Consider the following 20,518-nt stretch of genomic DNA (forward strand, 5'->3'; position numbering starts at 1 on the left):
CGGGGCTGGGCGTGTCCCGCGGGGATATCGCGATATATCGTGACAAGGGGGGGTTTGGGGGGTTTGGGTTCATCCCGGGGGGGCTCCGCTCCGAGTGGGCGTGGCCTACAGGGGGCGTGGCCACTTCTCAGCCAATCGGGATCGCGCACCGCGCAGAGGGCGGGGCGGATGACCGCGCGCGCGGGTGGGCGTGGCCAGCGCGGGGAGCCAATGGGGAGCGAGCACCGCGCGGGGGGCGTGGCCTGGCGGGGCGCGGTGGGCGTGGCCTCGGCGGAGGTCTTAAGGCGGGGCGGCGGCGCATGCGCGGTGCGCGCTGATATGTTGGGGGGGCGCGGGGCGGCGCGGAGCTTCCCGCGGCCGCGGAGAGAGCGGAGAGAGCGGAGGGGAGGAGAGGAGGAGGAGGAGGAGGAGGAGGAGAGGCGGCGGCCAGGTCGGCAGCAGCAGGAGGTGGAGGAAGGAGAGGAGAGGAGGAGGAAGAGGAGGAGGAGGAGGAGGAGGCAGCTCGGCTCGGCTCGGCTCGGCTGGGTTGAGCTTGGCCCGGCTCGGCTCGGCTGGGCTGAGTTCGCCTCGGCTGGGTTGAGCTCGGTTCGGCTCGGCTCGGCTCGGCTCGGCTCTGCTCGGCTGAACTCTGCTCTGCTCTGCTCTACTCGGCTCGGCTCGGCTGAATTCGGCTCTGCTCTGCTCTCCCCAGCTCAGCGCAGCTCGACCCGGCTCGGCTCTGCTCTGCTCTACCCAGCTCAGCTCGGTTCTGCTCTCCCCGGCTCGGCTGAACTCGGCTCGGCTCGGCTCTGCTCCACCCGGCTCGGCTCGGCTCGGTTCTGCTCTGCTCCACCCGGCTCGGTTCGGCTCGGCTCTGCTCTGCTCTGCTCCACCCGGCTCAGCTCGGCTCTGCTCCACCCGGCCCGGCTCGGCTCTGCTCCATCCGGCTCTGCTCTCCCCGGCTCGGCTCGGCTCAGCCCAGCCCGGCTCGGCTCCGCCCGGCGCGGCTCGGCATGACATGACGGCTCCGCTGGGGCTCCCCCCGCGCTGGCCCGAGGCGCTGGGCTGTCGCTGCGAGGAGTCGCCGCGGGACAAGCCGTGCCGGGACATGCTGCCCCACGCCGCGCTGGCCGCGCCGCCGCCCGCCGCGCAGGGAGCTTCGTACGCCGAGCTGGGCGCCGCCGAGCCGGGCCGCCAGTGTCCCTCCGGAGCCGCGCCCGGCGCCGCGCTGGGCTACGGCTACCCGTTCGGCGGGGGATACTACGGCTGTCGCCTGTCGCACGGCGTCAACCTGCAGCAGAAGGCGTGCGCCTATCATCCCCCCGAGAAGTACCCCGAGGGCGCGGGGCAGCTGCCCGCCGAGGAGCTGCCGGGCCGCGCCAAGGAGTTCGCCTTCTACCCGGGCTTCTCGGGCTCCTACCAGGCCGTGCCGGGCTACCTGGACGTGTCGGTGGTCCCCGCGCTCGGCCCCGAGCCGCGGCACGAGGCTTTGCTTCCCATGGAAGGTTACCAGCACTGGGCGCTGCCCAACGGCTGGGACGGGCAGGTTTACTGCTCCAAGGAGCAGCCGCAGCCCGCGCACCTCTGGAAATCACCTTTCCCAGGTAGGCGGGAGCGGCGGGCAGAGCGCGGGATTCGGCCGGGTAGCCCAGCTATTGCATCTGTTAAATATGTTCTGTCTGTCCAACCTATTGAATATATTCCATCTATTCAATATATTCCATCTATCCGATCTATTAAATATATTCCATCTATTCAATATATTCTGTCTATCCCATCTGTTACATATATTCCATCCATCCCGTCTATCCAATCTATGAAATATATCCCATCTATCCGATCTATTAAATATATTCCATCTATTCAGTCTATTAAATATATTCCGTCTATCCCATCTATCGAATATATTCCGCCTATTCAGTCTATTAAATATATTCCATCTATTCAATATATTCCATCTATCCCATCTATCGAATATATTCCGCCTATTCAGTCTATTAAATATATTCCGTCTATTCAATATATTCTGTCTATTCCATCTATTAAATATATTCTATCTATCCCATCTATTCAATCTATTCCATCTATTAAATATATTCTGTTTATTCAATCTATTAAATATACTCCTTCTGTTCCACCTATTAAATACATTCCATCTGTTAAATATATTCCATCTACCCCGTCTATTCAATCTATTCAATCTATTTCATCTATCCAATCTATTCAATATATTCCATCTATTCCATCTATTGAATATATCCCACCTACTCCATCTATCCCATTTATTCCATATATTCCAGATATTCAATGTACTCAACACATTCCGTATCTTCAATAGATTCTGTATATTCTGCATACTCAAGTACTCCACATATTCCATATCTTCGATATATTCTTTATATTCCATCTATTCCACATATCCCACATATTCCATATATTCCATATAACCCAGATATCCCATATATTCAATACAATCCACATATTCCATGTACTCCATATATTCCATGCATTCAATATATTCAGTATATTCTGTATATCCAATATATTAAATATATTCCTTATATTCCGTGTCCTCCACATATTCCATATATCCGGAATATTCAGTGTACTCTCTGTACTCCACATATTCCATATATTCAGTGTATTCCAGGCACTGCACTTATCCCATACACCCAGAATATCCCATATATTCCATAATTCCAGAATATTCGGTGTATTCCATGCACTCCACACTTCCCATATATTGGGAATATTCAGTATATCCCATATATTTGGGATATTCCCTATATTCCACACACCCCAAACACCCGGAATATCCCCTAATTCCATATATTCCCAATATTCCCTATACTCCACGCACCCCACACACCCCATATATTGGGAATATTCCATAATTCCCTATATTCCACGCACCCCAAACACCCGAAATATTCCATAATTCCACATATTCCCTATATTTCACGCACCCCACACACCCCATATATCCGGAATATCCAGTATATTCCATATATTGGGAATATTCCCTATACTCCACACACCCCAAACACCCGAAATATTCCCTAATTCCCTATTTTCCGACTATTCCCTATATCCCAAACACCCCAAATATCCCCAATTTCCCTACTTTCCGACTCTTCCCTCAACTCCACACCCCAAATATCCCCAATTTCCCCATTTTCCGACTCTTCCCTCAATTCCACACCCCGAACATTCCCAAATTCCTCGCTCCCTCCCTCCCTCCCTGCCGCTCCAGGGTTTCGGGGTTTCCCCGGGATGGTGCGGCGCGCTGAAATCCCAAAAGCTCCGGAAGGCCCGCGGAGCGCGGGGCGATGTGCTGAGGCACGCCGGGCTGAGGCAATCCTGCCGCCTCGTGCTTTCATTTTTTAATTCTCTTTAATTCTTTAATTCGCCCCTTTCGGCTGCTGCTGCTTCTCCTGCTGCTCCTCCCTGGGTTGGTGTTTTGGGGTTTTTTTTTTGGGGTTTTCTTGCCTCACCGCGGCGGTTCGGAGCGGCTCGGCTGTGCGAAGATCGGGGAGGGGGAAAATAAATATGGGAAATATGGGAAATAATGGGGAAATGGGGTTGGAAAATAATGGGAATCATGGGGAAATGGGGTTGGAAATAGGGGAAAAAATAATGGGAATTATCGGGAAATGGGTTTGAAAATAATGGGAATAATGGGGAAATGGGGTTGGAAATAGGGGAAAAATAATGGGAATTATCGGGAAATGGGTTTGAAAATAATGGGAATAATGGGGAAATGGGGTTGGAAATAATGGGGAAATGGGGTTGGAAATAGGGGAAAAAATAATGGGAATAATGGGGTTGGAAATAGGGGACAAATAATGGGGAAATGGGTTTAAAAATGGGGGGAAAATATGGGAATTATGGGGAAATGGGTTTGGAAATAATGGGAATAATCGGGAAATGGGGTTGGAAAATAATGGGAATAATGGGTTTAAAAATGGGGAATAATGGGAATTATGGGGAAATGGGGTTGGAAATAGGGGAAAAAATAATGGGGAAATGGGTTTGGAAAATAATGGGTTTAAAAATGGGGGAAAAATATGGGAATTATAGGGAAATGGGTTTGGAATAGGGGAGAAATATAAGGGGAATAATGGGGAAATGGGTTTGAAAAATAATGGGAATAATGGGTTTGAAATAGGGGGGAAAATATGGGAATTATAGGGAAACGGGTTTGGAAATAGGGGGGAAAAATAATGGGAATAATGGGTTTGGAATAGGGAAAATATAATGGGAATAATGGGTTTTAAAATGGGGGAAAAATAATGGGAATTATAGGGAAATGGATTTGGAATAGGGGAAAATAATGGGAATTATCAGGAAATTATTTTGGAAATAGGGGAAAAAATAATGGGGAAATGGGTTTGGAAAATAATGAAAATAATGGGGAAATGGGTTTGAAATGGGAATAATGGGGAATAATGGAAATAATGGGGAAAAGGGTTTAAAATGGGGGAGAAATAATGGAAAAATGGGTTTAAAAATGGGGGGAAATAATGGAAATAATGGGGAAATGGGTTTGGAAATAGGGGAAAAATAATGGGAATTTTGGGGAAATGGGTTTGGAAAATAATGGAAATAATGGGGAAATGGGTTTGGAGATCGGGGTGGTGAGGTGGGATGGGAATGATCCGGGAGGGAGAATTCGAAATAAAAATAATTTAAAATGAATTGGCGAGGAGGGAGGAAATTAAAAATGAAAATAATTTAAAAATAAGGGTGGTGAGGTGGGATGGGGGAAATTCAAAATAAAAATAATTTAAAACGAATTGACAGGGAGGAGGAAATTTAAAATAAAAATAATTTAAAATGAATTGGCAGGGAGGAGGAAATTTAAAAGAAAAATAATTTTATAATAGAGGTGATGAGGTGAGAATTGACGAGGGGAAAAAAAAATTTTAAAATAAAAATAATTTAAAATTAGGGTGATGAGGTGAGAATTAGCGAGGGGAAGAAAAAAATGAAAATAAAACTCCTTTAAACCCAGAGGTGGTGAGCTGGAAATGCTCGGGGGAGGAGAAATGTAAAATAATAACAAAAAGCAATTAAAAATCCGGATGAGAATTGTCACCATAAATCATCGCCGGTGACGATCGGGAGGTGACAAGTGACAAAGGTTCGGGTTTGGGGAATCCTGGCAGGAAAAAAACCCCAAAAATCCCATTTTTGGGAAATCCTGGAACCCCAAAGAGCGCGGCAGGAAAAATCCAAAAGAAATTTGGGTTTTTTTGGGTCAAATCCCTTCGTTAATCGCCTTGATCGCCACGAAAATGCATAAAAAATGAGATTTTGGGGGAATTTTTGGGGGGCGAGAAGGGAAATTCTGATTTTTTTTTTTTAATGAGGATATATCTCTATTGATTCCCTTTTTCGGCACAAAAATGCACCAAAAATGAGATTTTTCAGGGATTTTTTGGGGTGATGGGAAGGGAAATTCAGGGGGTTTTTTTGGGAAGATATATCTCTTTATTAATTTCCTTTTATCATCACAGAAATGCACCAAAAATGAGATTTTTCAGAGATTTTTTGGGGCGATGGGAAGGGAAATTCTGATTTTTTTTTGGGGGGAGGATAAATCTCTTTATTAATTCCCCTTTATCATCACTAAAATGCACCAAAAATGAGATTTTTCAGGCATTTTCGGGGCGGCGGGAAGAGGAATTTTGGGGGTTTTTTTGGGGTGACGCCGAATTTGGGGGATCCGAGACCCCAAAAAAAGCCCCAAATCGCCCTAATTAACACCTGGCAGCTTAATTAGCAGTTCCACCTCCCTCGGCGGTGACGAGTTTGGGGTTTTGCTTCACCCCAAAATCCTCCGGAATCCCAAAATCCTCAGCGATCCCAAAATCCGGAATGGGGTGGAAAAAACGACCCCAAAAATCCCCCAAAAATCCCCCAAAAATCCCAAAAAAATCCCCCAAAAATCCCAAAAAAATCCCCCCGAAATAATCCCAAATTTCCCTTCCCTCTCCCCAAAAAACCCCAAAGAAACGAGATTTTATCTCGGAGAGAAAAGGCAAATTTGGGATTATTTTTGGGGTTTTTGGGGTTTTTGGGGTTGCCTTTGGGGAATTTGGGATGATTTTTTGGCGTTTTTGGGGTTCCCGGATCGCATTTGGGGAATTTGGGATTATTTTTGGGGTTTTTGGGGTTCCTGGATTGGTTTTGGGGAATTTGGGATGATTTTTTGGGGTTTTTGGGGTTTTTGGGGTTGCATTTGGAGAATTTGGGATTATTTTTTTGGGTTTTTGGGGTTTTTGGGGTTGCCTTTGGGGAATTTGGGATTATTTTTTGGGGGTTTTGGGGTTTTTGGGGTTGCATTTGGAGAATTTGGGATTATTTTTTGGGGTTTTTGGGGTTCCCGGGTTGCTTTTGAGGGATTTGGGATTTTATTTTTGGGGTTTTTGGGGTTCCCGGATCGCATTTGGGGTTTTCCTCCTCGGGGGGAAAAAAAAAAAAAAGGAAAATGGGAGGAGAGAAAGGAATGAGGAAAAAAGGGAGAAAAAAGGGGAAAACCCGAAAATTTTGGCTCAAAAAAGTGGATTTTTTGGGTTTCTTTGATCAGCCGCAGCCTCGGGCAGAATTTGGGGTTTTTGTTGTTCTTGGAAGGGAAAAGATTTGTTTTGGGTTTTTTCCCAATATTCGGAATATTTCTGTTCCCAACTCCTCCTCCGGCTGCTTTCGCTGCTTTTTTTTCCTATTTTTATGCTCTTTTCTCCCTTTTTTTTTCCCTTTTTTTTTCACCTTTTTTTCCTCTTTCTTTCTCCTCTCCTTTTTTCCCTTTTTCGCCCATTTTTCCCCCATTTTCCTCTCCTTTTCCCCCATTTTTTCCCCTATTTTTTCCCCTTTTTCTCCTCTTTTTTCCCTTTTTTTCCCCCCAAATTCTCCCCCAAAATCCTCTTCTCCCACGGGCAGATGCAGCAATTCCCTATTTCCTTCTTCCATTTCCATTTTTCTCCTTTTTTTCTCCATTTTTTCTCCGTTTTTTCTCCGTTTTTTCTCCGTTTTTTCTCCGTTTTTTCCCCATTTTTCCCCCATTTTTTCCCCATTTTTCCCCATTTTTTCCCCATTTTTTCCCCATTTTTTCCCCATTTTTTCCCCATTTTTTCTCCATTTTCCCTCAATTTTCTCAATTTTTTCCTCAATTTTTTCTCCATTTCCCCCCATTTTTTCTGCATTTTTTCCCCATTTTTTCTCCATTTTTTCTCCATTTTTTCTCAGTTTTTTTTCTCCATTTTCCTCAGTTTTTCTCCATTTTTCCTGTAGGTTTCCCCATGTTTTCTCCATTTTCACCTTTTCCCTGCTTATCTCTGTTCATCTCTTCACCTCTTTTTATCTATTTATCTGTTTATCCATTTCCACCTCTTTATTTGGCTTTATTCCCATTTTATCCATTTCTATCTCTGTTTATTTTGATTTTTTTTCCATTTTTATCCCATTTCATCCATTTCTATCTCTGTTTATTTTGATTTTTCCCATTTTTATCCCACTTGATCCCCGTTCATTTCCCTTTATTCCCATTCTCTCCCATTTTCTCCCATTCTACCTCTGTATATTTTGATTTTTTCCCGTTTCTATCCCATTTTATCTCGGTTTATCCATCTCTATCTCTGTTTTATTTCACTTTATTCCCGTTTCTCCCCATTTTATCCATTTCCATCTCTCTTAATTTTGCTTTATTCTCATTTCCATCCCATTTTCTCCCATTCTGTCTCTGTTTATTTTGATTTTCCCATTTTTCTCCCATTTTATCCCATTTTAACCCATTTTCTCTCTGTTTATTTTGCTCTATCCCCATTTTTCTCCCATTTCCCCCCCATTTTATCCATTTCTAGCTCTGTTTTGCTTTATTCCCATTCTAACCCATTTCCATCCCATTTTATCTCGGTTTATTTTGCTTTTTTCCCATTTTCTCCCATTTTCCTCCCATTTTCTCCCATTCTCGTCCCATTTGCTCCCATTCTACCTCTGTTTATTTTGATTTATCCCCATATTTCCTCCCATATTTTCTCCCATATTTCCTCCCATATTTTCCTCCCATTCTATCTCTGTTTATTTTGCTTTTTTCCCATTTTTCTCCCATTTTCTCCCATTTATTCAGATTTATTCCCATTTATTTCTGATTATTTCATTTTCCCCCAAACCCAGACGTGGTTCCCCTGCAGCCCGAGGGTTCCTCCTACCGCCGCGGCAGGAAGAAGCGAGTTCCTCCCATTTATTCCCATTTATTCCCATTTATTTCTGATTTATTTTCGATTATTTCTCTCCCTCCCACCATTTTAACCAATTTCCCCTATTTTTCCCCCAAACCAGACGTGGTTCCTCTCCAGCCCGAGGGTTCCTCCTACCGCCGCGGCAGGAAGAAGCGAGTTCTTCCCTTTTCCTTCCATTTTCTCCTATTCTATCTCTGTTTATTTTGATTTTTCCCATTTCTATCCCATTCTATCTCTGTTTATTTTGCTTTATTGCCATTTTCTCCAATTCCTCTCCCATTTTCTCCCATTCTATCTCTGTTTATTCCCATTTATCCCCATTTATTCCCATTTTCTCCCATTTATTTTTGATTTATTCAATTCTATTCTGATTAATTTTTTATTATTTCGCTCCCTCCCCACCCCATTAACCAATTTCCCCCATTTTTCCCCCAAAACCAGACGTGGTTCCTCTCCAACCCGAGGGTTCCTCCTACTGCCGCGGCAGGAAGAAGCGAGTTCCTCCCATTTATTGCCATTTATCCCCATTTATTCCCATTTATTTCTGATTTATTCCCATTTATTCCCATTTATTTCTGATTATTTCACTTTTCTCCCCAAAACCCAGACGTGGTTCCTCTCCAGCCCGAGGGTTCCTCGTACCGCCGCGGCAGGAAAAAACGCATTCCTCCCATTTATTCCCATTTATTTCTGATTTATTCTGATTTATTTTCAATTATTTCACTTTCCCCTCTCCCTCCCTACCATTTTAACCAATTTCCCCCGTTTTTCCCCCAACGCAGACGTGGTTCCCCTGCAGCCCGAGGGTTCCTCGTACCGCCGCGGCAGGAAGAAGCGAGTTCCTCCCATTTATTCCCATTTATTTCTGATTTATTTTCGATTATTTCTCTCCCTCCCACCATTTTAACCAATTTCCCCCGTTTTCCCCCAAACCCAGACGTGGTTCCCCTGCAGCCCGAGGGTTCCTCGTACCACCGCGGCAGGAAAAAATGAGTTCCTCCCATTTATTCCCATTTATTCCCATTTATTTCTGATTTATTCTGATTTATTTCTGATTATTCCACTTTCCCCTCTCCCTCCCTACCATTTTAACCAATTTCCCCTATTTTCTCCCCAAACCCAGACGTGGTTCCCCTGCAGCCCGAGGGTTCCTCGTACCGCCGCGGCCGCAAGAAGCGCGTTCCTCCCATTTATTTTCCTCCCATTTTCTCCCATTTATTCCGATTTATTCCCATTTATTCCCATTTATTCCCATTTATTCCCATTTATTTCTGATTTATTTTTGATTATTTCATTTCCCCCAAACCCAGACGTGGTTCCTCTCCAGCCCGAGGGTTCCTCGTACCGCCGCGGCAGGAAGAAGCGCGTTCCGTACACGAAGCTGCAGCTGAAGGAGCTGGAGAAGGAATATTGCAATCTGTTCTGATTTATTTCTGATTATTTCTCTCCCTCCCACCATTTTAACCAATTTTCCCCATTTTTCCCCCAAACCCAGACGTGGTTCCTCTCCAGCCCGAGGGTTCCTCGTACCGCCGCGGCAGGAAGAAGCGCGTTCCGTACACGAAGCTGCAGCTGAAGGAGCTGGAGAAGGAATATTGCAGCAGCAAATTCATCACCAAAGAGAAGCGCCGCAGGATCTCCGCGGCCACCAACCTGTCCGAGCGGCAAGTGACCATCTGGTTCCAGAACCGCCGCGTCAAGGAGAAGAAGGTGGTCAGCAAGGGCAAGGCGGCGGCCATGAACGCGGCCTGAGGGACTCGGAATTCCCGAAAATATTGGGGAAAATGGGAAAAAAATTGGAAAAAAATAAGTATTTATGTGTTCGTTCATCCCATTGGATTGTGCTGATTTCAGAGTATTTAAAGAGAAAAATCCTAAATATGAATAATCCTGCAAGGGCAAGGCGGCGGCCATGAACGCGGCCTGAGGGACTCGGAATTCCCGAAAATATTGGGGAAATGGGAAAAAAATAGATCTGAAAAAATTAATATTTATGTGTTTGTTCATCCCATTGGATTGTGCTGATTCCAGAGTATTTAAAGAGAAAAATCCTAAAGGAAGCAAGTCCAGCTCCAAAAAGCAAATCCAGCTCAAAGCCCCCTGAGAGACTCGGAATTCCCAGAAAAAAAGGGGGAAATGGGAAAAAAGAGAAATGTCGGAAAAATTAAATATTTATGTGTTCATTTCCCATCGGTTCCTGTTGATTTTGGGGTATTTGAAGAGAAAAATCCTTGGAAAAAAGTATAATCTGGGACAACTCAACGTCACCTGAGAGACTCGGAATTCCCAAAAAAATTTGGGGAAAATGGGGAAAAAACCAACGGAAAAAATGATATTTATGTGTTTGTCCATCCCATTGGATTGTGCTGATTCCACAATATTTAAGGAGAAAAATCCTAAAAAAAGGAAGCAAATGCAGCTGCACAGCGCCTGAGGGACTCGGAATTCCCAAAAACATTGGGGGAAATGGGAAAAAGAGAAATATCGGAAAAAGAATATTTATGTGTTTGTTATCCCATTGGATTGTGCTGATTCCAGAGTATTTAAAGAGAAAAATCCTAAATATGACTAATCCAGCAAGGGCAAGGCAGGAGCGATGAACGCGGCCTGAGGGACTCGGAATTCCCGAAAAAATGGGGAAAATGGGAAAAAAATACATCGGGAAAAATTAATATTTCTGTGTTTGTCCAGCCCATTGGATTGTGCTGATTCCAGAGTATTTAAAGAGAAAAATCCTAAAGGAAGCAAGTCCAGCTCCAAAAACCAAATCCAGCTCAAAGCCCCCTGAGAGACTCGGAATTCCCAGAAAAAAGGGGAAAATGGGAAAAAAGAGAAATGTCGGAAAAAAGAATATTTATGTGTTCATTTCCCATCGGTTCCTGCTGATTTCGGGGTATTTAAAGAGAAAAATCCTTGGAAAAAACTATAATCTGGGACAACTCAATGTCAACTGAGAGACTCAGAATTCCCAAAAAAATTTGGGGAAAATGGGAAAAAAACCAATGGAAAAAAGTAATATTTCTGTGTTTGTCCATCCCATTGGATTGTGCTGATTCCACAATATTGAAAGAGAAAAATCCTAAAAAAAGGAAGCGAATGCAGCTGCACAGCGCCTGAGGGACTCGGAATTCCCAAAAACATTGGGGGAAATGGGAAAAAGAGAAATATTGGAAAAAAGAATATTTATGTGTTTGTCCACGCATTGGTTCCTGCTGGTTCCAGCTTATTTAAAGAGAATATTCCAAAAAAAACCAAAAAATCTGGGACAACTCAACGTCACCTGAGAGACTTGGAATTCCTGAAGAAATGGGGAAAATGGGGAAAAAACACATCGGAAAAAATTAAATGTTTATCTGCTCGTCACTCCATTGGATTGTGCTGATTCCAGAGTGTTTAAAGAGAAAAATCCTAAATATGAATAATCCAGCAAGGGCAAGGCGGGGGCGATGAACGCGGCCTGAGGGACTCGGAATTCCTGAAAAAAAATGGGGAAATGGGAAAAAAGAGAAATGTCAGAAAAAAGAATATTTATGTGTTTGTTATCCCATTGGATTCTGCTGATTTCGGGTTATTTAAAGAGAAAAATCCTAAAAAGAAAGAAAGCAAATGCAGCTGCACAGAGCCTGAGGGACTCAGAATTCCCCCAAAAAATTTGGGGAAATTGGGAAAAAAATACATCGGAAAAAAATTAATATTTATGTGTTTGTCCATCCCATTGGATTGTGCTGATTTCGGGGTATTTAGAGAGAAAAATCCTAAAAGGAAAAGAAGCAACTCCAGCTCAACGCCGCCTGAGGGACTCGGAATTGCCCAAAAAATGGGGAAAAAGGGAAAAAAGAGAAATATCGGAAAATGAAATATTTCTGTGTTTATCACCCCATCGGTTCCTGCTGATTTTGGGTTATTTAAAGAGAATATTCCAAAAAAAAGAATAATAATCTGGAGCAACTCAACGTCAATTCAGAGACTCGGAATTCCCAAGAAAATTGGGGAAAAAGGGAAAAAGAATCATGTCGGAAAAAAGAAATATTTTTCTGCTCCTTCCCCACCGGATCCTGCTGATTCCAGCTTATTGAAAGAGAAAAATCCTAAAAATAAATAATCCTGGGGAAGCTGCACTCCGCCTGAGGGACTCGGAATTCCCGAAAAAAAATAAGGAAAATGGGAAAAAAACCATTGGAAAGAAATTAGTATTTATGTGTTCTTTCCCCTATTGGATTGTGCTGATTTCGGGTTATTTAAAGAGAATATTCCAAAAAAAGAATAATCTGGGAGAACTCAACTCAACTGAGAGACTCAGAATTCCCAGAAAAATTGAGAAAATGGGAAAAAAAAATCGGAAAAAAATTAAATATTTATCTGTTCATTCCACTATTGCTTTCTGCTGATTCCAGAGTATTGAAAGAGAAAAATCCCAAAAAGAAAAAAAGCAAATGCAGCTCAACGTCGCCTGAAGGACTCGGAATTCCCAAAAAAATTTGGGGAAATGGAGAAAAAAGAGAAATATTGGAAAAAATTCTATTTATCTGTTCATTGCCCTGTTGGATTCTGCTGATTTCAGAGTATTTAAAGAGAAAAATCCTAAAAAGAAAAAAAGCGAATTCAGCTCAACGTCACCTGAAGGACTCGGAATTCCCCAAAAAATTTGGGAAAAAAGAGGAAAAATTGGAAAAAAATAAATATTTATCTGTTCATTCTTCCATTGGATTCTGATTTCAGGTTATTTCAAGAGAAAAATCCTTAAAAAAAGCTTCAAAATCGCCGTTTTTGGGTTTTATTATTTTTTTTCTTCCGGATAATTCTGACTGTGAAATCCCGGAAAAGATCCCGGAAAAAATCCCGGAAAAATCCCGGAAATATCCCGGAAAAAATCCCGGAAATATCCCGGAAAAATCCCGGAAAAATCCCGGAAAAATGAGAGGAAATCCAGGATTTTGGGGCTTTGGGTTTGTTTTTATTTTCGGGGAAAATGAGATGAAAAGCTAAAGGTTTAGATGAAGTTGGAAATGCTGGAAATTCCCAATTTTCGAGGAAAAAATTCCGCTTTTTCCTGGTTTTTTTGGGTGGAAAAATTAAGATTTTATTGCTGCTGGAGGGGAAAAAAAAATTCCACTTTTCCCTTTTTTTGGGTGGAAAAATTAAGATTTAAATGCTGCTGGGGGGAAATAAAAAAAATCCGATTTTTTCCCAGTTTTTTGGGTGGAAAAATAAGGATTAAACTGCTGCTGGGGGGAAAAAATTCGGATTTTTCCCTTTTTTTTTGGGTGGAAAATTTAGGATTTACTTGCTGCTGGTGGGAAAAAAATTCCAATTTTTCCGGTTTTTTGGGGTGGAAAAATGAGGATTTAATTGCTGCTGGGGAGAAAAAAAAAATTCTGCTTTTTTCCGGTTTTTTTTGGGTGGAAAAATTAGGATTTAATCTCTGCTGGGAGGAAAAAAATTCCAATTTTTCCGGTTTTTTTGGGTGGAAAAATAAGGATTAAATCGCTGCTGCTGGGGGGAAAAAAAATCTGCTTTTTCCCTTTTTTTGGGTGGAAATTTTAGGATTTAATTGCTGCTGGTGGGAAAAAAAATTCTGGTTTTTTCGGGTGGAAAAATGAGGATTTAATCTCTGCTGGGAGAAAAAAAAATTCTGCTTTTTTCCGGTTTTTTGGGGTGAAAAAATGAGGATTTAATCTCTGCTGGGTGGAAAAAAATTCCGGTTTTTTTTGGTGTGAAAAATGAGGATTTAATTGCTGCTGGTGGGAAAAAAATTCGGCTTTTTTCCGGTTTTTTTGGGTGGAAAAATGAGGATTTAATTGCTTCTGGAGGGAAAAAAAATTCCATTTTTCCCGTTTTTTTGGGTGGAAAAATGAGGATTTAATCTCTGCTGGGAGGAAAAAAAATTCCGATTTTTCCGGTTTTTTTGGGTGGAAAAATAAGGATTTAATTGCTGCTGGTTAAAAAAATTCCGGTTTCTTTGGGTGGAAAAATGAGGATTTAATCTCTGCTGGGAGGAAAAAAAATTCCAATTTTTCCGGTTTTTTTGGTGTGAAAAAATGAGGATTTAATTGCTGCTGGGTGGAAAAAAATTCGGTTTTTTTCCGGTTTTTTGGGTGGAAAAATTAGGATTTAATTGCTTCTGGAGGGAAAAAAAAAATTCCATTTTTCCCGTTTTTTTGGGTGGAAAAATGAGGATTTAATCTCTGCTGGGGGGAAAAAAATTCCACTTTTTTCTGGTCTTTTTGGGTGGAAAATTTAGGATTTAATCTCTGCTGGGAGAAATAAAATTCCCGAGATTTTCCCCATCCAGGATTTGGGATTTCCGAGATGATATATTGAATTTTTTGGGAATTTTCTGCCGGGAAAAGTGGAATTTTCTGCCTGGAAAATGTTGGATTTTGGGGTTTTTTGGGTTGATTTTGTTCTGTTTTTTAGGGTTTTTCTCCGCAGTGTTCCTTGGAGATGTAAATGAGATTTTTTTTGGGTTTTTTTTTGTGGATTTTGATTTTATTTTTAATTTTATTTGGTCGGAATTGTCCTGTAAATGTGGAATTTTGGTGTCGTTCGGATTGTACTGAAAATCAAAAATGGTTTTGATTTAAATTTGATTTTATTTTGGTTTTTTTTTCTCACGAATAAATCGATTTTTTTTTTGGCTTTTTCTTCCTTTCTTTCCTTTTTTTTTTCCTCTCGGAGGGAAAAAAAGGAGAAAAAAAAAAGGGAAAAAAGAAGGAAAAACAAAAAAAAGGAATTAAGTAAAAAAAAGGCTCTTTGTGCAACTTTTTTGCTGGGTGGGGATTGCTGAAAAATGGGGAAAAATGGAAAAAATTGGGAAAAAATGGGAAAAAATTGGGATAAAAATGGGGGGAAAAGGGAAAAAATGGGAAAAAAATAGGAAAAATTGGGATAAAATCGGAAAAAGGAAAAAATGTGAAAAAAATTGGGAAAAATGGGGAAAAATTGGGATAAAATCGGGAAAAAAGGGAAAAATTGGGATAAAATCTAGAAAAAAGGGGAAAAAATGGGAGAAAATTGGGATATAATCGGGAAAAAGGGAAAAATTGGGATAAAAATGGGATAAAATTTGGAAAAAAAGGGGGAAAAATGGGAGAAAATTGGGATAAAATCGGGAAAAATTGGGATAAAATCGGGAAAATAGGGAAAAAATGTGAAAAAAATGGGAAAAAATGGGAAAAATTGGGATAAAATGAGGAAAAAGGGGAAAAAATTGGGATAAAATTGGGATAAAGTCGGGAAAAAAGGGAAAAAATGGGAAAAAATTGGGATAAAATCGGGAAAAAATCTAGAAAAAAGGGGGAAAATTGGGATAAAATTGGGAAGAAAGGGAAAAAATGGGAAAAAATGGGAAAAAATGGGAAAAATTGGGATAAAATGAGGAAAAAAGGGAAAAAATTGGGATAAAATTGGGATAAAGTCGGGAAAAAAGGGAAAAAAATTGGGAAAATTGGGGAAAAATTGGGATAAAATCTAGAAAAAAGGGGAAAAAATGGGAGAAAATTGGGGTAAAATCGGGAAAATAGGGAAAAAATGTGAAAAAAATGGGAAAAAATGGGAAAAATTGGGATAAAATGAGGAAAAAAGGGAAAAATGGGAGAAAATTGGGATAAAAATGGGAAAAAGGGAAAAAAGGGAAAGTGGGAAGAGAAATTCGAGGGAATTTTAATGGAATTTATTATTTTTGTCAAATAGATTTTTATTTATTTCCATTTGGTAAATTCTGATTGATTTTTTGGTTGTTTTTTCCATTCTGTGGATTTTTATTAAATTTCGTTTTCCTTTCCGAAATGTTTTCATTCAATAGATTTGAATTTTTATTCCCTAAATTCCTATTTAATTCAACTTTTATTCGATTTCTTTTCCATTCAATTTAATTTCATTTCATATTTTATTTCCTTTTAATTCCATTTTTTCCTCTCTCTCCCTTTGCTTTTCCCTTCCTCATTTCCCTCTTTTCCTGATCCTAAATCCCTTTAAAAATCCCTTTTAAAATCCCCTAAAAATCTCCTAAAAATCTCCTAAAAATCCCCTAAAATTCCCTTAAAAATCCATTTATAAAATGCAAAAAAAATCCCATTAAAATCCCCTAAAAATCTCCTAAAAATCTCCTAAAAATCCCCTAAAAATCCCTTAAAAATCCCCTAAAATTCCCTTAAAAATCCCTTTAAAAATCCCTTTAAATGCAAAAAAAATCCCAATAAAATAATCCAAAAATCTCCTAAAAATCCCCCAAAGATCCCAAAAAAATCCTCTAAAAATCTCTTTAAAAATCCCTTTAAAAATCTCCTAAAAATCCCCCAAAATCCCCTTAAAATCCCCTAAAATTCCCTTTAAAAATCCCTTAAAATGCAAAAAAAAATCCCAATAAAATCATCCAAAAATCTCCTAAAAATCCCCCAAAAATCCCCAAAAAATCCCCTAAAATCCCTTTAAAAATCCCTTTAAAAATCCCATTAAAATCCTCTAAAAATCCCCTAAAATTCCCTTAAAAATCCATTTAAAAATCCCTTAAAATGCAAAAAAAGAATCCCATTAAAATCCCCTAAAAATCCCCAAAAAATCCTCTAAAAATCCCTTTAAAATTCCCTTTAAAAATCCCTTTAAAAATCCCTTTATTTCCCCCAAACCTTCTAACTCCCGAGGAGGAGAAAATTCAAATTTCAAATTTCATCTCCTCAAATCCACCGGAAAAAGCAAAAAAAAAAAAAAATCTTTAAAATCAATTTCTTTTTGGGGTAAAATTCGCAAAAATTAATGGGAAAAGTGGAATTTAAAGGGGAAAAAAAGGGAATTTTGGAGGCAAAATATTGAATTTATTTCATTTATTTTCTGCATTTCGGATATTTTTCATAGAAATTTCTATATTTCTGCCAACGGTGTGGATTTGACCCAAAATAGTCCAAATTTTGGAGGATTTAGAGGTTGAGATTTGAAGAATTTTTTTCGATTTTCCATCTGGAAATGTTCAGATTTTGGGCTCCAAAAATTCGGGATTTTTGGGCTTTTTTTGGTCTTTATTTTTGGGGTTTTTTTCCTCTTTAATTCCCAACCTGGATTGTCCCAAATTTGAATTTTTTATGTCCTAAATATGAATTTTTATGTCCCAAATTTGAAATTTTTGAATTTTTATGTCCCAAATTTGAATTTTTTATGTCCTAAATATGAATTTTTTTGTTCTAAATGTGAGTTTTTATGTCCTAAATACGAATTTTTATGTCCTAAATTTGAATTTTTATGTCCTAAATAGGAATTTTTATGTCCTAAATATGAATTTTTATGTCCTAAATTTGAATTTTTATGTCCTAAATATGAAATTTTATGTCCCAAATATGAATTTTTATGTCCTAAATTTGAATTTTTGTGTCCCAAATATGAATTTTTTGTCCCAAATATGAATTTTTTTGTCCTAAATATGAATTTTTTTCCTAAATATGAATTTTTTTTCCTAAATATGAATTTTTTTATGTCCCAAATTTGAATTTTTGTGTCCCAAATATGAATTTTTTTGTCCCAAATATGAATTTTTTTGTCCCAAATATGAATTTTTATGTCCCAAATATGAATTTTTATGTCCTAAATTTGAATTTTTGTGTCCTAAATTTGAATTTTTTTGTCCCAAATATGAATTTTTTTGTCCCAAATATGATTTTTTTTGTCCCAAATATGAATTTTTTGTCCTAAATATGAATTTTTATGTCCCAAATAAGAATTTTTGTGTCCTAAATTTGAATTTTTTTGTCCTAAATATGAATTTTTTTGTCCCAAATATGAATTTTTTGTGTCCCAAATATGAATTTTTGTGTCCCAAATATGAATTTTTATGTCCCAAATATGAATTTTTGTGTCCTAAATTTGAATTTTTGTGTCCTAAATTTGAATTTTTTTTCCCAAATATGAATTTTTTGTCCAAATATGATTTTTTTTGTCCCAAATATGAATTTTTTGTCCTAAATATGAATTTTTATGTCCCAAATAAGAATTTTTGTGTCCTAAATTTGAATTTTTTTGTCCTAAATATGAATTTTTTTGTCCTAAATATGAATTTTTTGTGTCCCAAATATGAATTTTTTTGTCCCAAATAGGAATTTTTGTGTCCCAAATATGAATTTTTATGTCCCAAATATGAATTTTTGTGTCCTAAATTTCAATTTTTTTGTCCTAAATTTGAATTTTTGTGTCCCAAATATGAATTTTTGTGTCCCAAATATGAATTTTTGTGTCCCAAATATGAATTTTTGTGTCCTAAATTTCAATTTTTTTGTCCTAAATTTGAATTTTTGTGTCCCAAATATGATTTTTTGTCCTAAATATTAATTTTTTTTCCCAAATAAGAATTTTTGTGTCCTAAATTTGAATTTTGATGTCCTAAATATGAATTTTATCAATATATTATATAAATGGATAGAAATATTTGAGATGAAGATATAAATTTATAGAAATTGATGAAATAAAAATCTGAATTTTGATAAATTAAAGTGGGAATGAATTAATTGATTAATGTGGGAATGCAGGTGGAGAAAATCCGGATTTTTATAGCAATTTATTGGGATTTATGCTGAGATGGGATGGAAATCCCAATTTTCACCCCAAAAAAAACCCAAAATCCCAAAATAAACCCAAAAATTCCCAAAATAATCAAAAAATCCCCAAAAAACCCTCAAAGAAAATCCCAAAATAAATTCGAAAAATCCCAAAATAAACTCCAAAAATCTCAAAATAAACTCAAAAATTCCCAAAATAATCAAAAAATCCCCAAAAAACCCTAAAAAAATCCCAAAATAAACTCAAAAAATCTCAAAATAAACCCCAAAAAATCCCAAAATAAACCCGAAAAATCCCAAAAGAAACTCCAAAAAACCCCAAAATAATCCTCAAAAAAATCCCAAAATAAACTCCAAAAATCTCAAAATAAACCCCAAAAAATCCCAAAATAATCCTCAAAAAAATCCCAAAATAAACCCCAAAAAATCCCAAAATAAACCCCAAAAAATCCCAAAATAAACTCCAAAAATCTCAAAATAAACCCCAAAAATCCCAAAAAAACCCTAAAAAAATCCCAAAATAAACTCCAAAAATCCCAAAATAAACCCCAAAAAATCCCAAAATAAACTCCAAAAATCCCAAAATAAACCCCAAAATCCCAAATAAACCCCAAAAAATCCCAAATAAATCCCAAAATTTCCAAAGAAACCCCAAAATTCCCAAAATAAACACAAAAAAAATCCCCAAATAGTAAAAAGATTTCCCCAAATAAACTCCAAAAATCTGAAAATAAATCCTAAAATTCCAAAATAAACACCCAAAATTCCCAAAAACCCCCCAAAATTCCCAAAAAAACCCCAAAAAATCCCAAAATAAACCCCCAAAATTCCCAAATAACCAACCAAAATTCAAAAAAACCCAAAAATTCCCCCAAAACCCAAAAATTCCCCAATAAATAAACCTCAAAAATCCCCAATTAAACCCCAAAATTCCCCAAAAAACCCCAAAATTCCCCCAATGAAACCCCAAAAAACCCCAAAAATTCCCCAAAATTCAAAAAAACCCCCAAAATAATTTTAAAAAACCCAAAAAAGTCCTTCCGGGTTGAGATTTTCACTCCCAGAATCTTTCCAGGAATCCCAAAAAAATTCCCAAAAAATCCTCCGGATGGATCTGAGATCCCAAATCCCAAGAATTTTGGGATTTTTCCATTTTTTGGTGAGGAGGGAGAGAAATTTGGGGTTTTTTTGGGATTTTTTCCAAGCGGGAAATTCCAGTTTTTGATCCCAAAGGAATTCCAGGATTTTTTTGGGGGAAATTTCAGGGATTTGGATCCGGAATTGTTGGGATTTTCGGGAATTTTGGGAAATTCTCAGGCGGGAAAAATCCGAATTTCGGGATGGGAGGTTGAAATGTTTGGGAAAAATTGGGAAAAATTGGGAAAAATTTGGGGAAAATTGGGGAAAATTTGGGAAAAATTTGGGGAAAATTGGGACAAATTGGGAAAAATAATTGGGAAAAATTGGGAAAAATTGGGATTTGGGTGGAAAAAAAGGTTGAAATTCCTTTAAAAAATGGGATTTGTGGTGAAGAGAGGAAAAGGAATTTTGGGAAAATCCCAAATTCCCAGAAAATCCCAAATCCCAAATCACAAATTCCAGGAAAATCCCAAAATTCCAAAATCCCAAATTCCCAGAAAATCCCAAATCCCAAATTCCAGGAAAATCCCAAATTCCCAAAATCCCAAATTCCCGGGAAATTCCCGAATTTCAGAGATTTGGGGGAGGAAAAAAAAAATCCGAAATAAATAGAAAAAT

The 20,518-nt window shown here is 38.9% G+C and overlaps 2 protein-coding genes across 2 annotated transcripts in view; one reads left to right on the forward strand and one right to left on the reverse strand.

Annotated features, from left to right (window-relative positions):
* The window catches only part of LOC146425770 (chromobox protein homolog 5-like), a 411,406-nt gene that overhangs the window by 43,447 nt on the left and 347,441 nt on the right, over nt 1-20,518 (reverse strand). The window lies entirely within an intron of this gene.
* HOXC13 (homeobox C13) lies at nt 998-9,971 on the forward strand. The gene is made up of 2 exons (XM_085041079.1): nt 998-1,583; nt 9,715-9,971. Exons 1-2 carry the CDS (start codon nt 998-1,000, stop codon nt 9,969-9,971), a joined length of 843 nt encoding a protein of 280 aa, XP_084897205.1.

The sequence above is a fragment of the Lichenostomus cassidix genome, chromosome 29 (assembly GCF_008360975.1).
Source record: "Lichenostomus cassidix isolate B80296 chromosome 29, HeHo_3.0, whole genome shotgun sequence".
Classification (NCBI taxonomy): Eukaryota; Metazoa; Chordata; class Aves; order Passeriformes; family Meliphagidae; genus Lichenostomus; species Lichenostomus cassidix.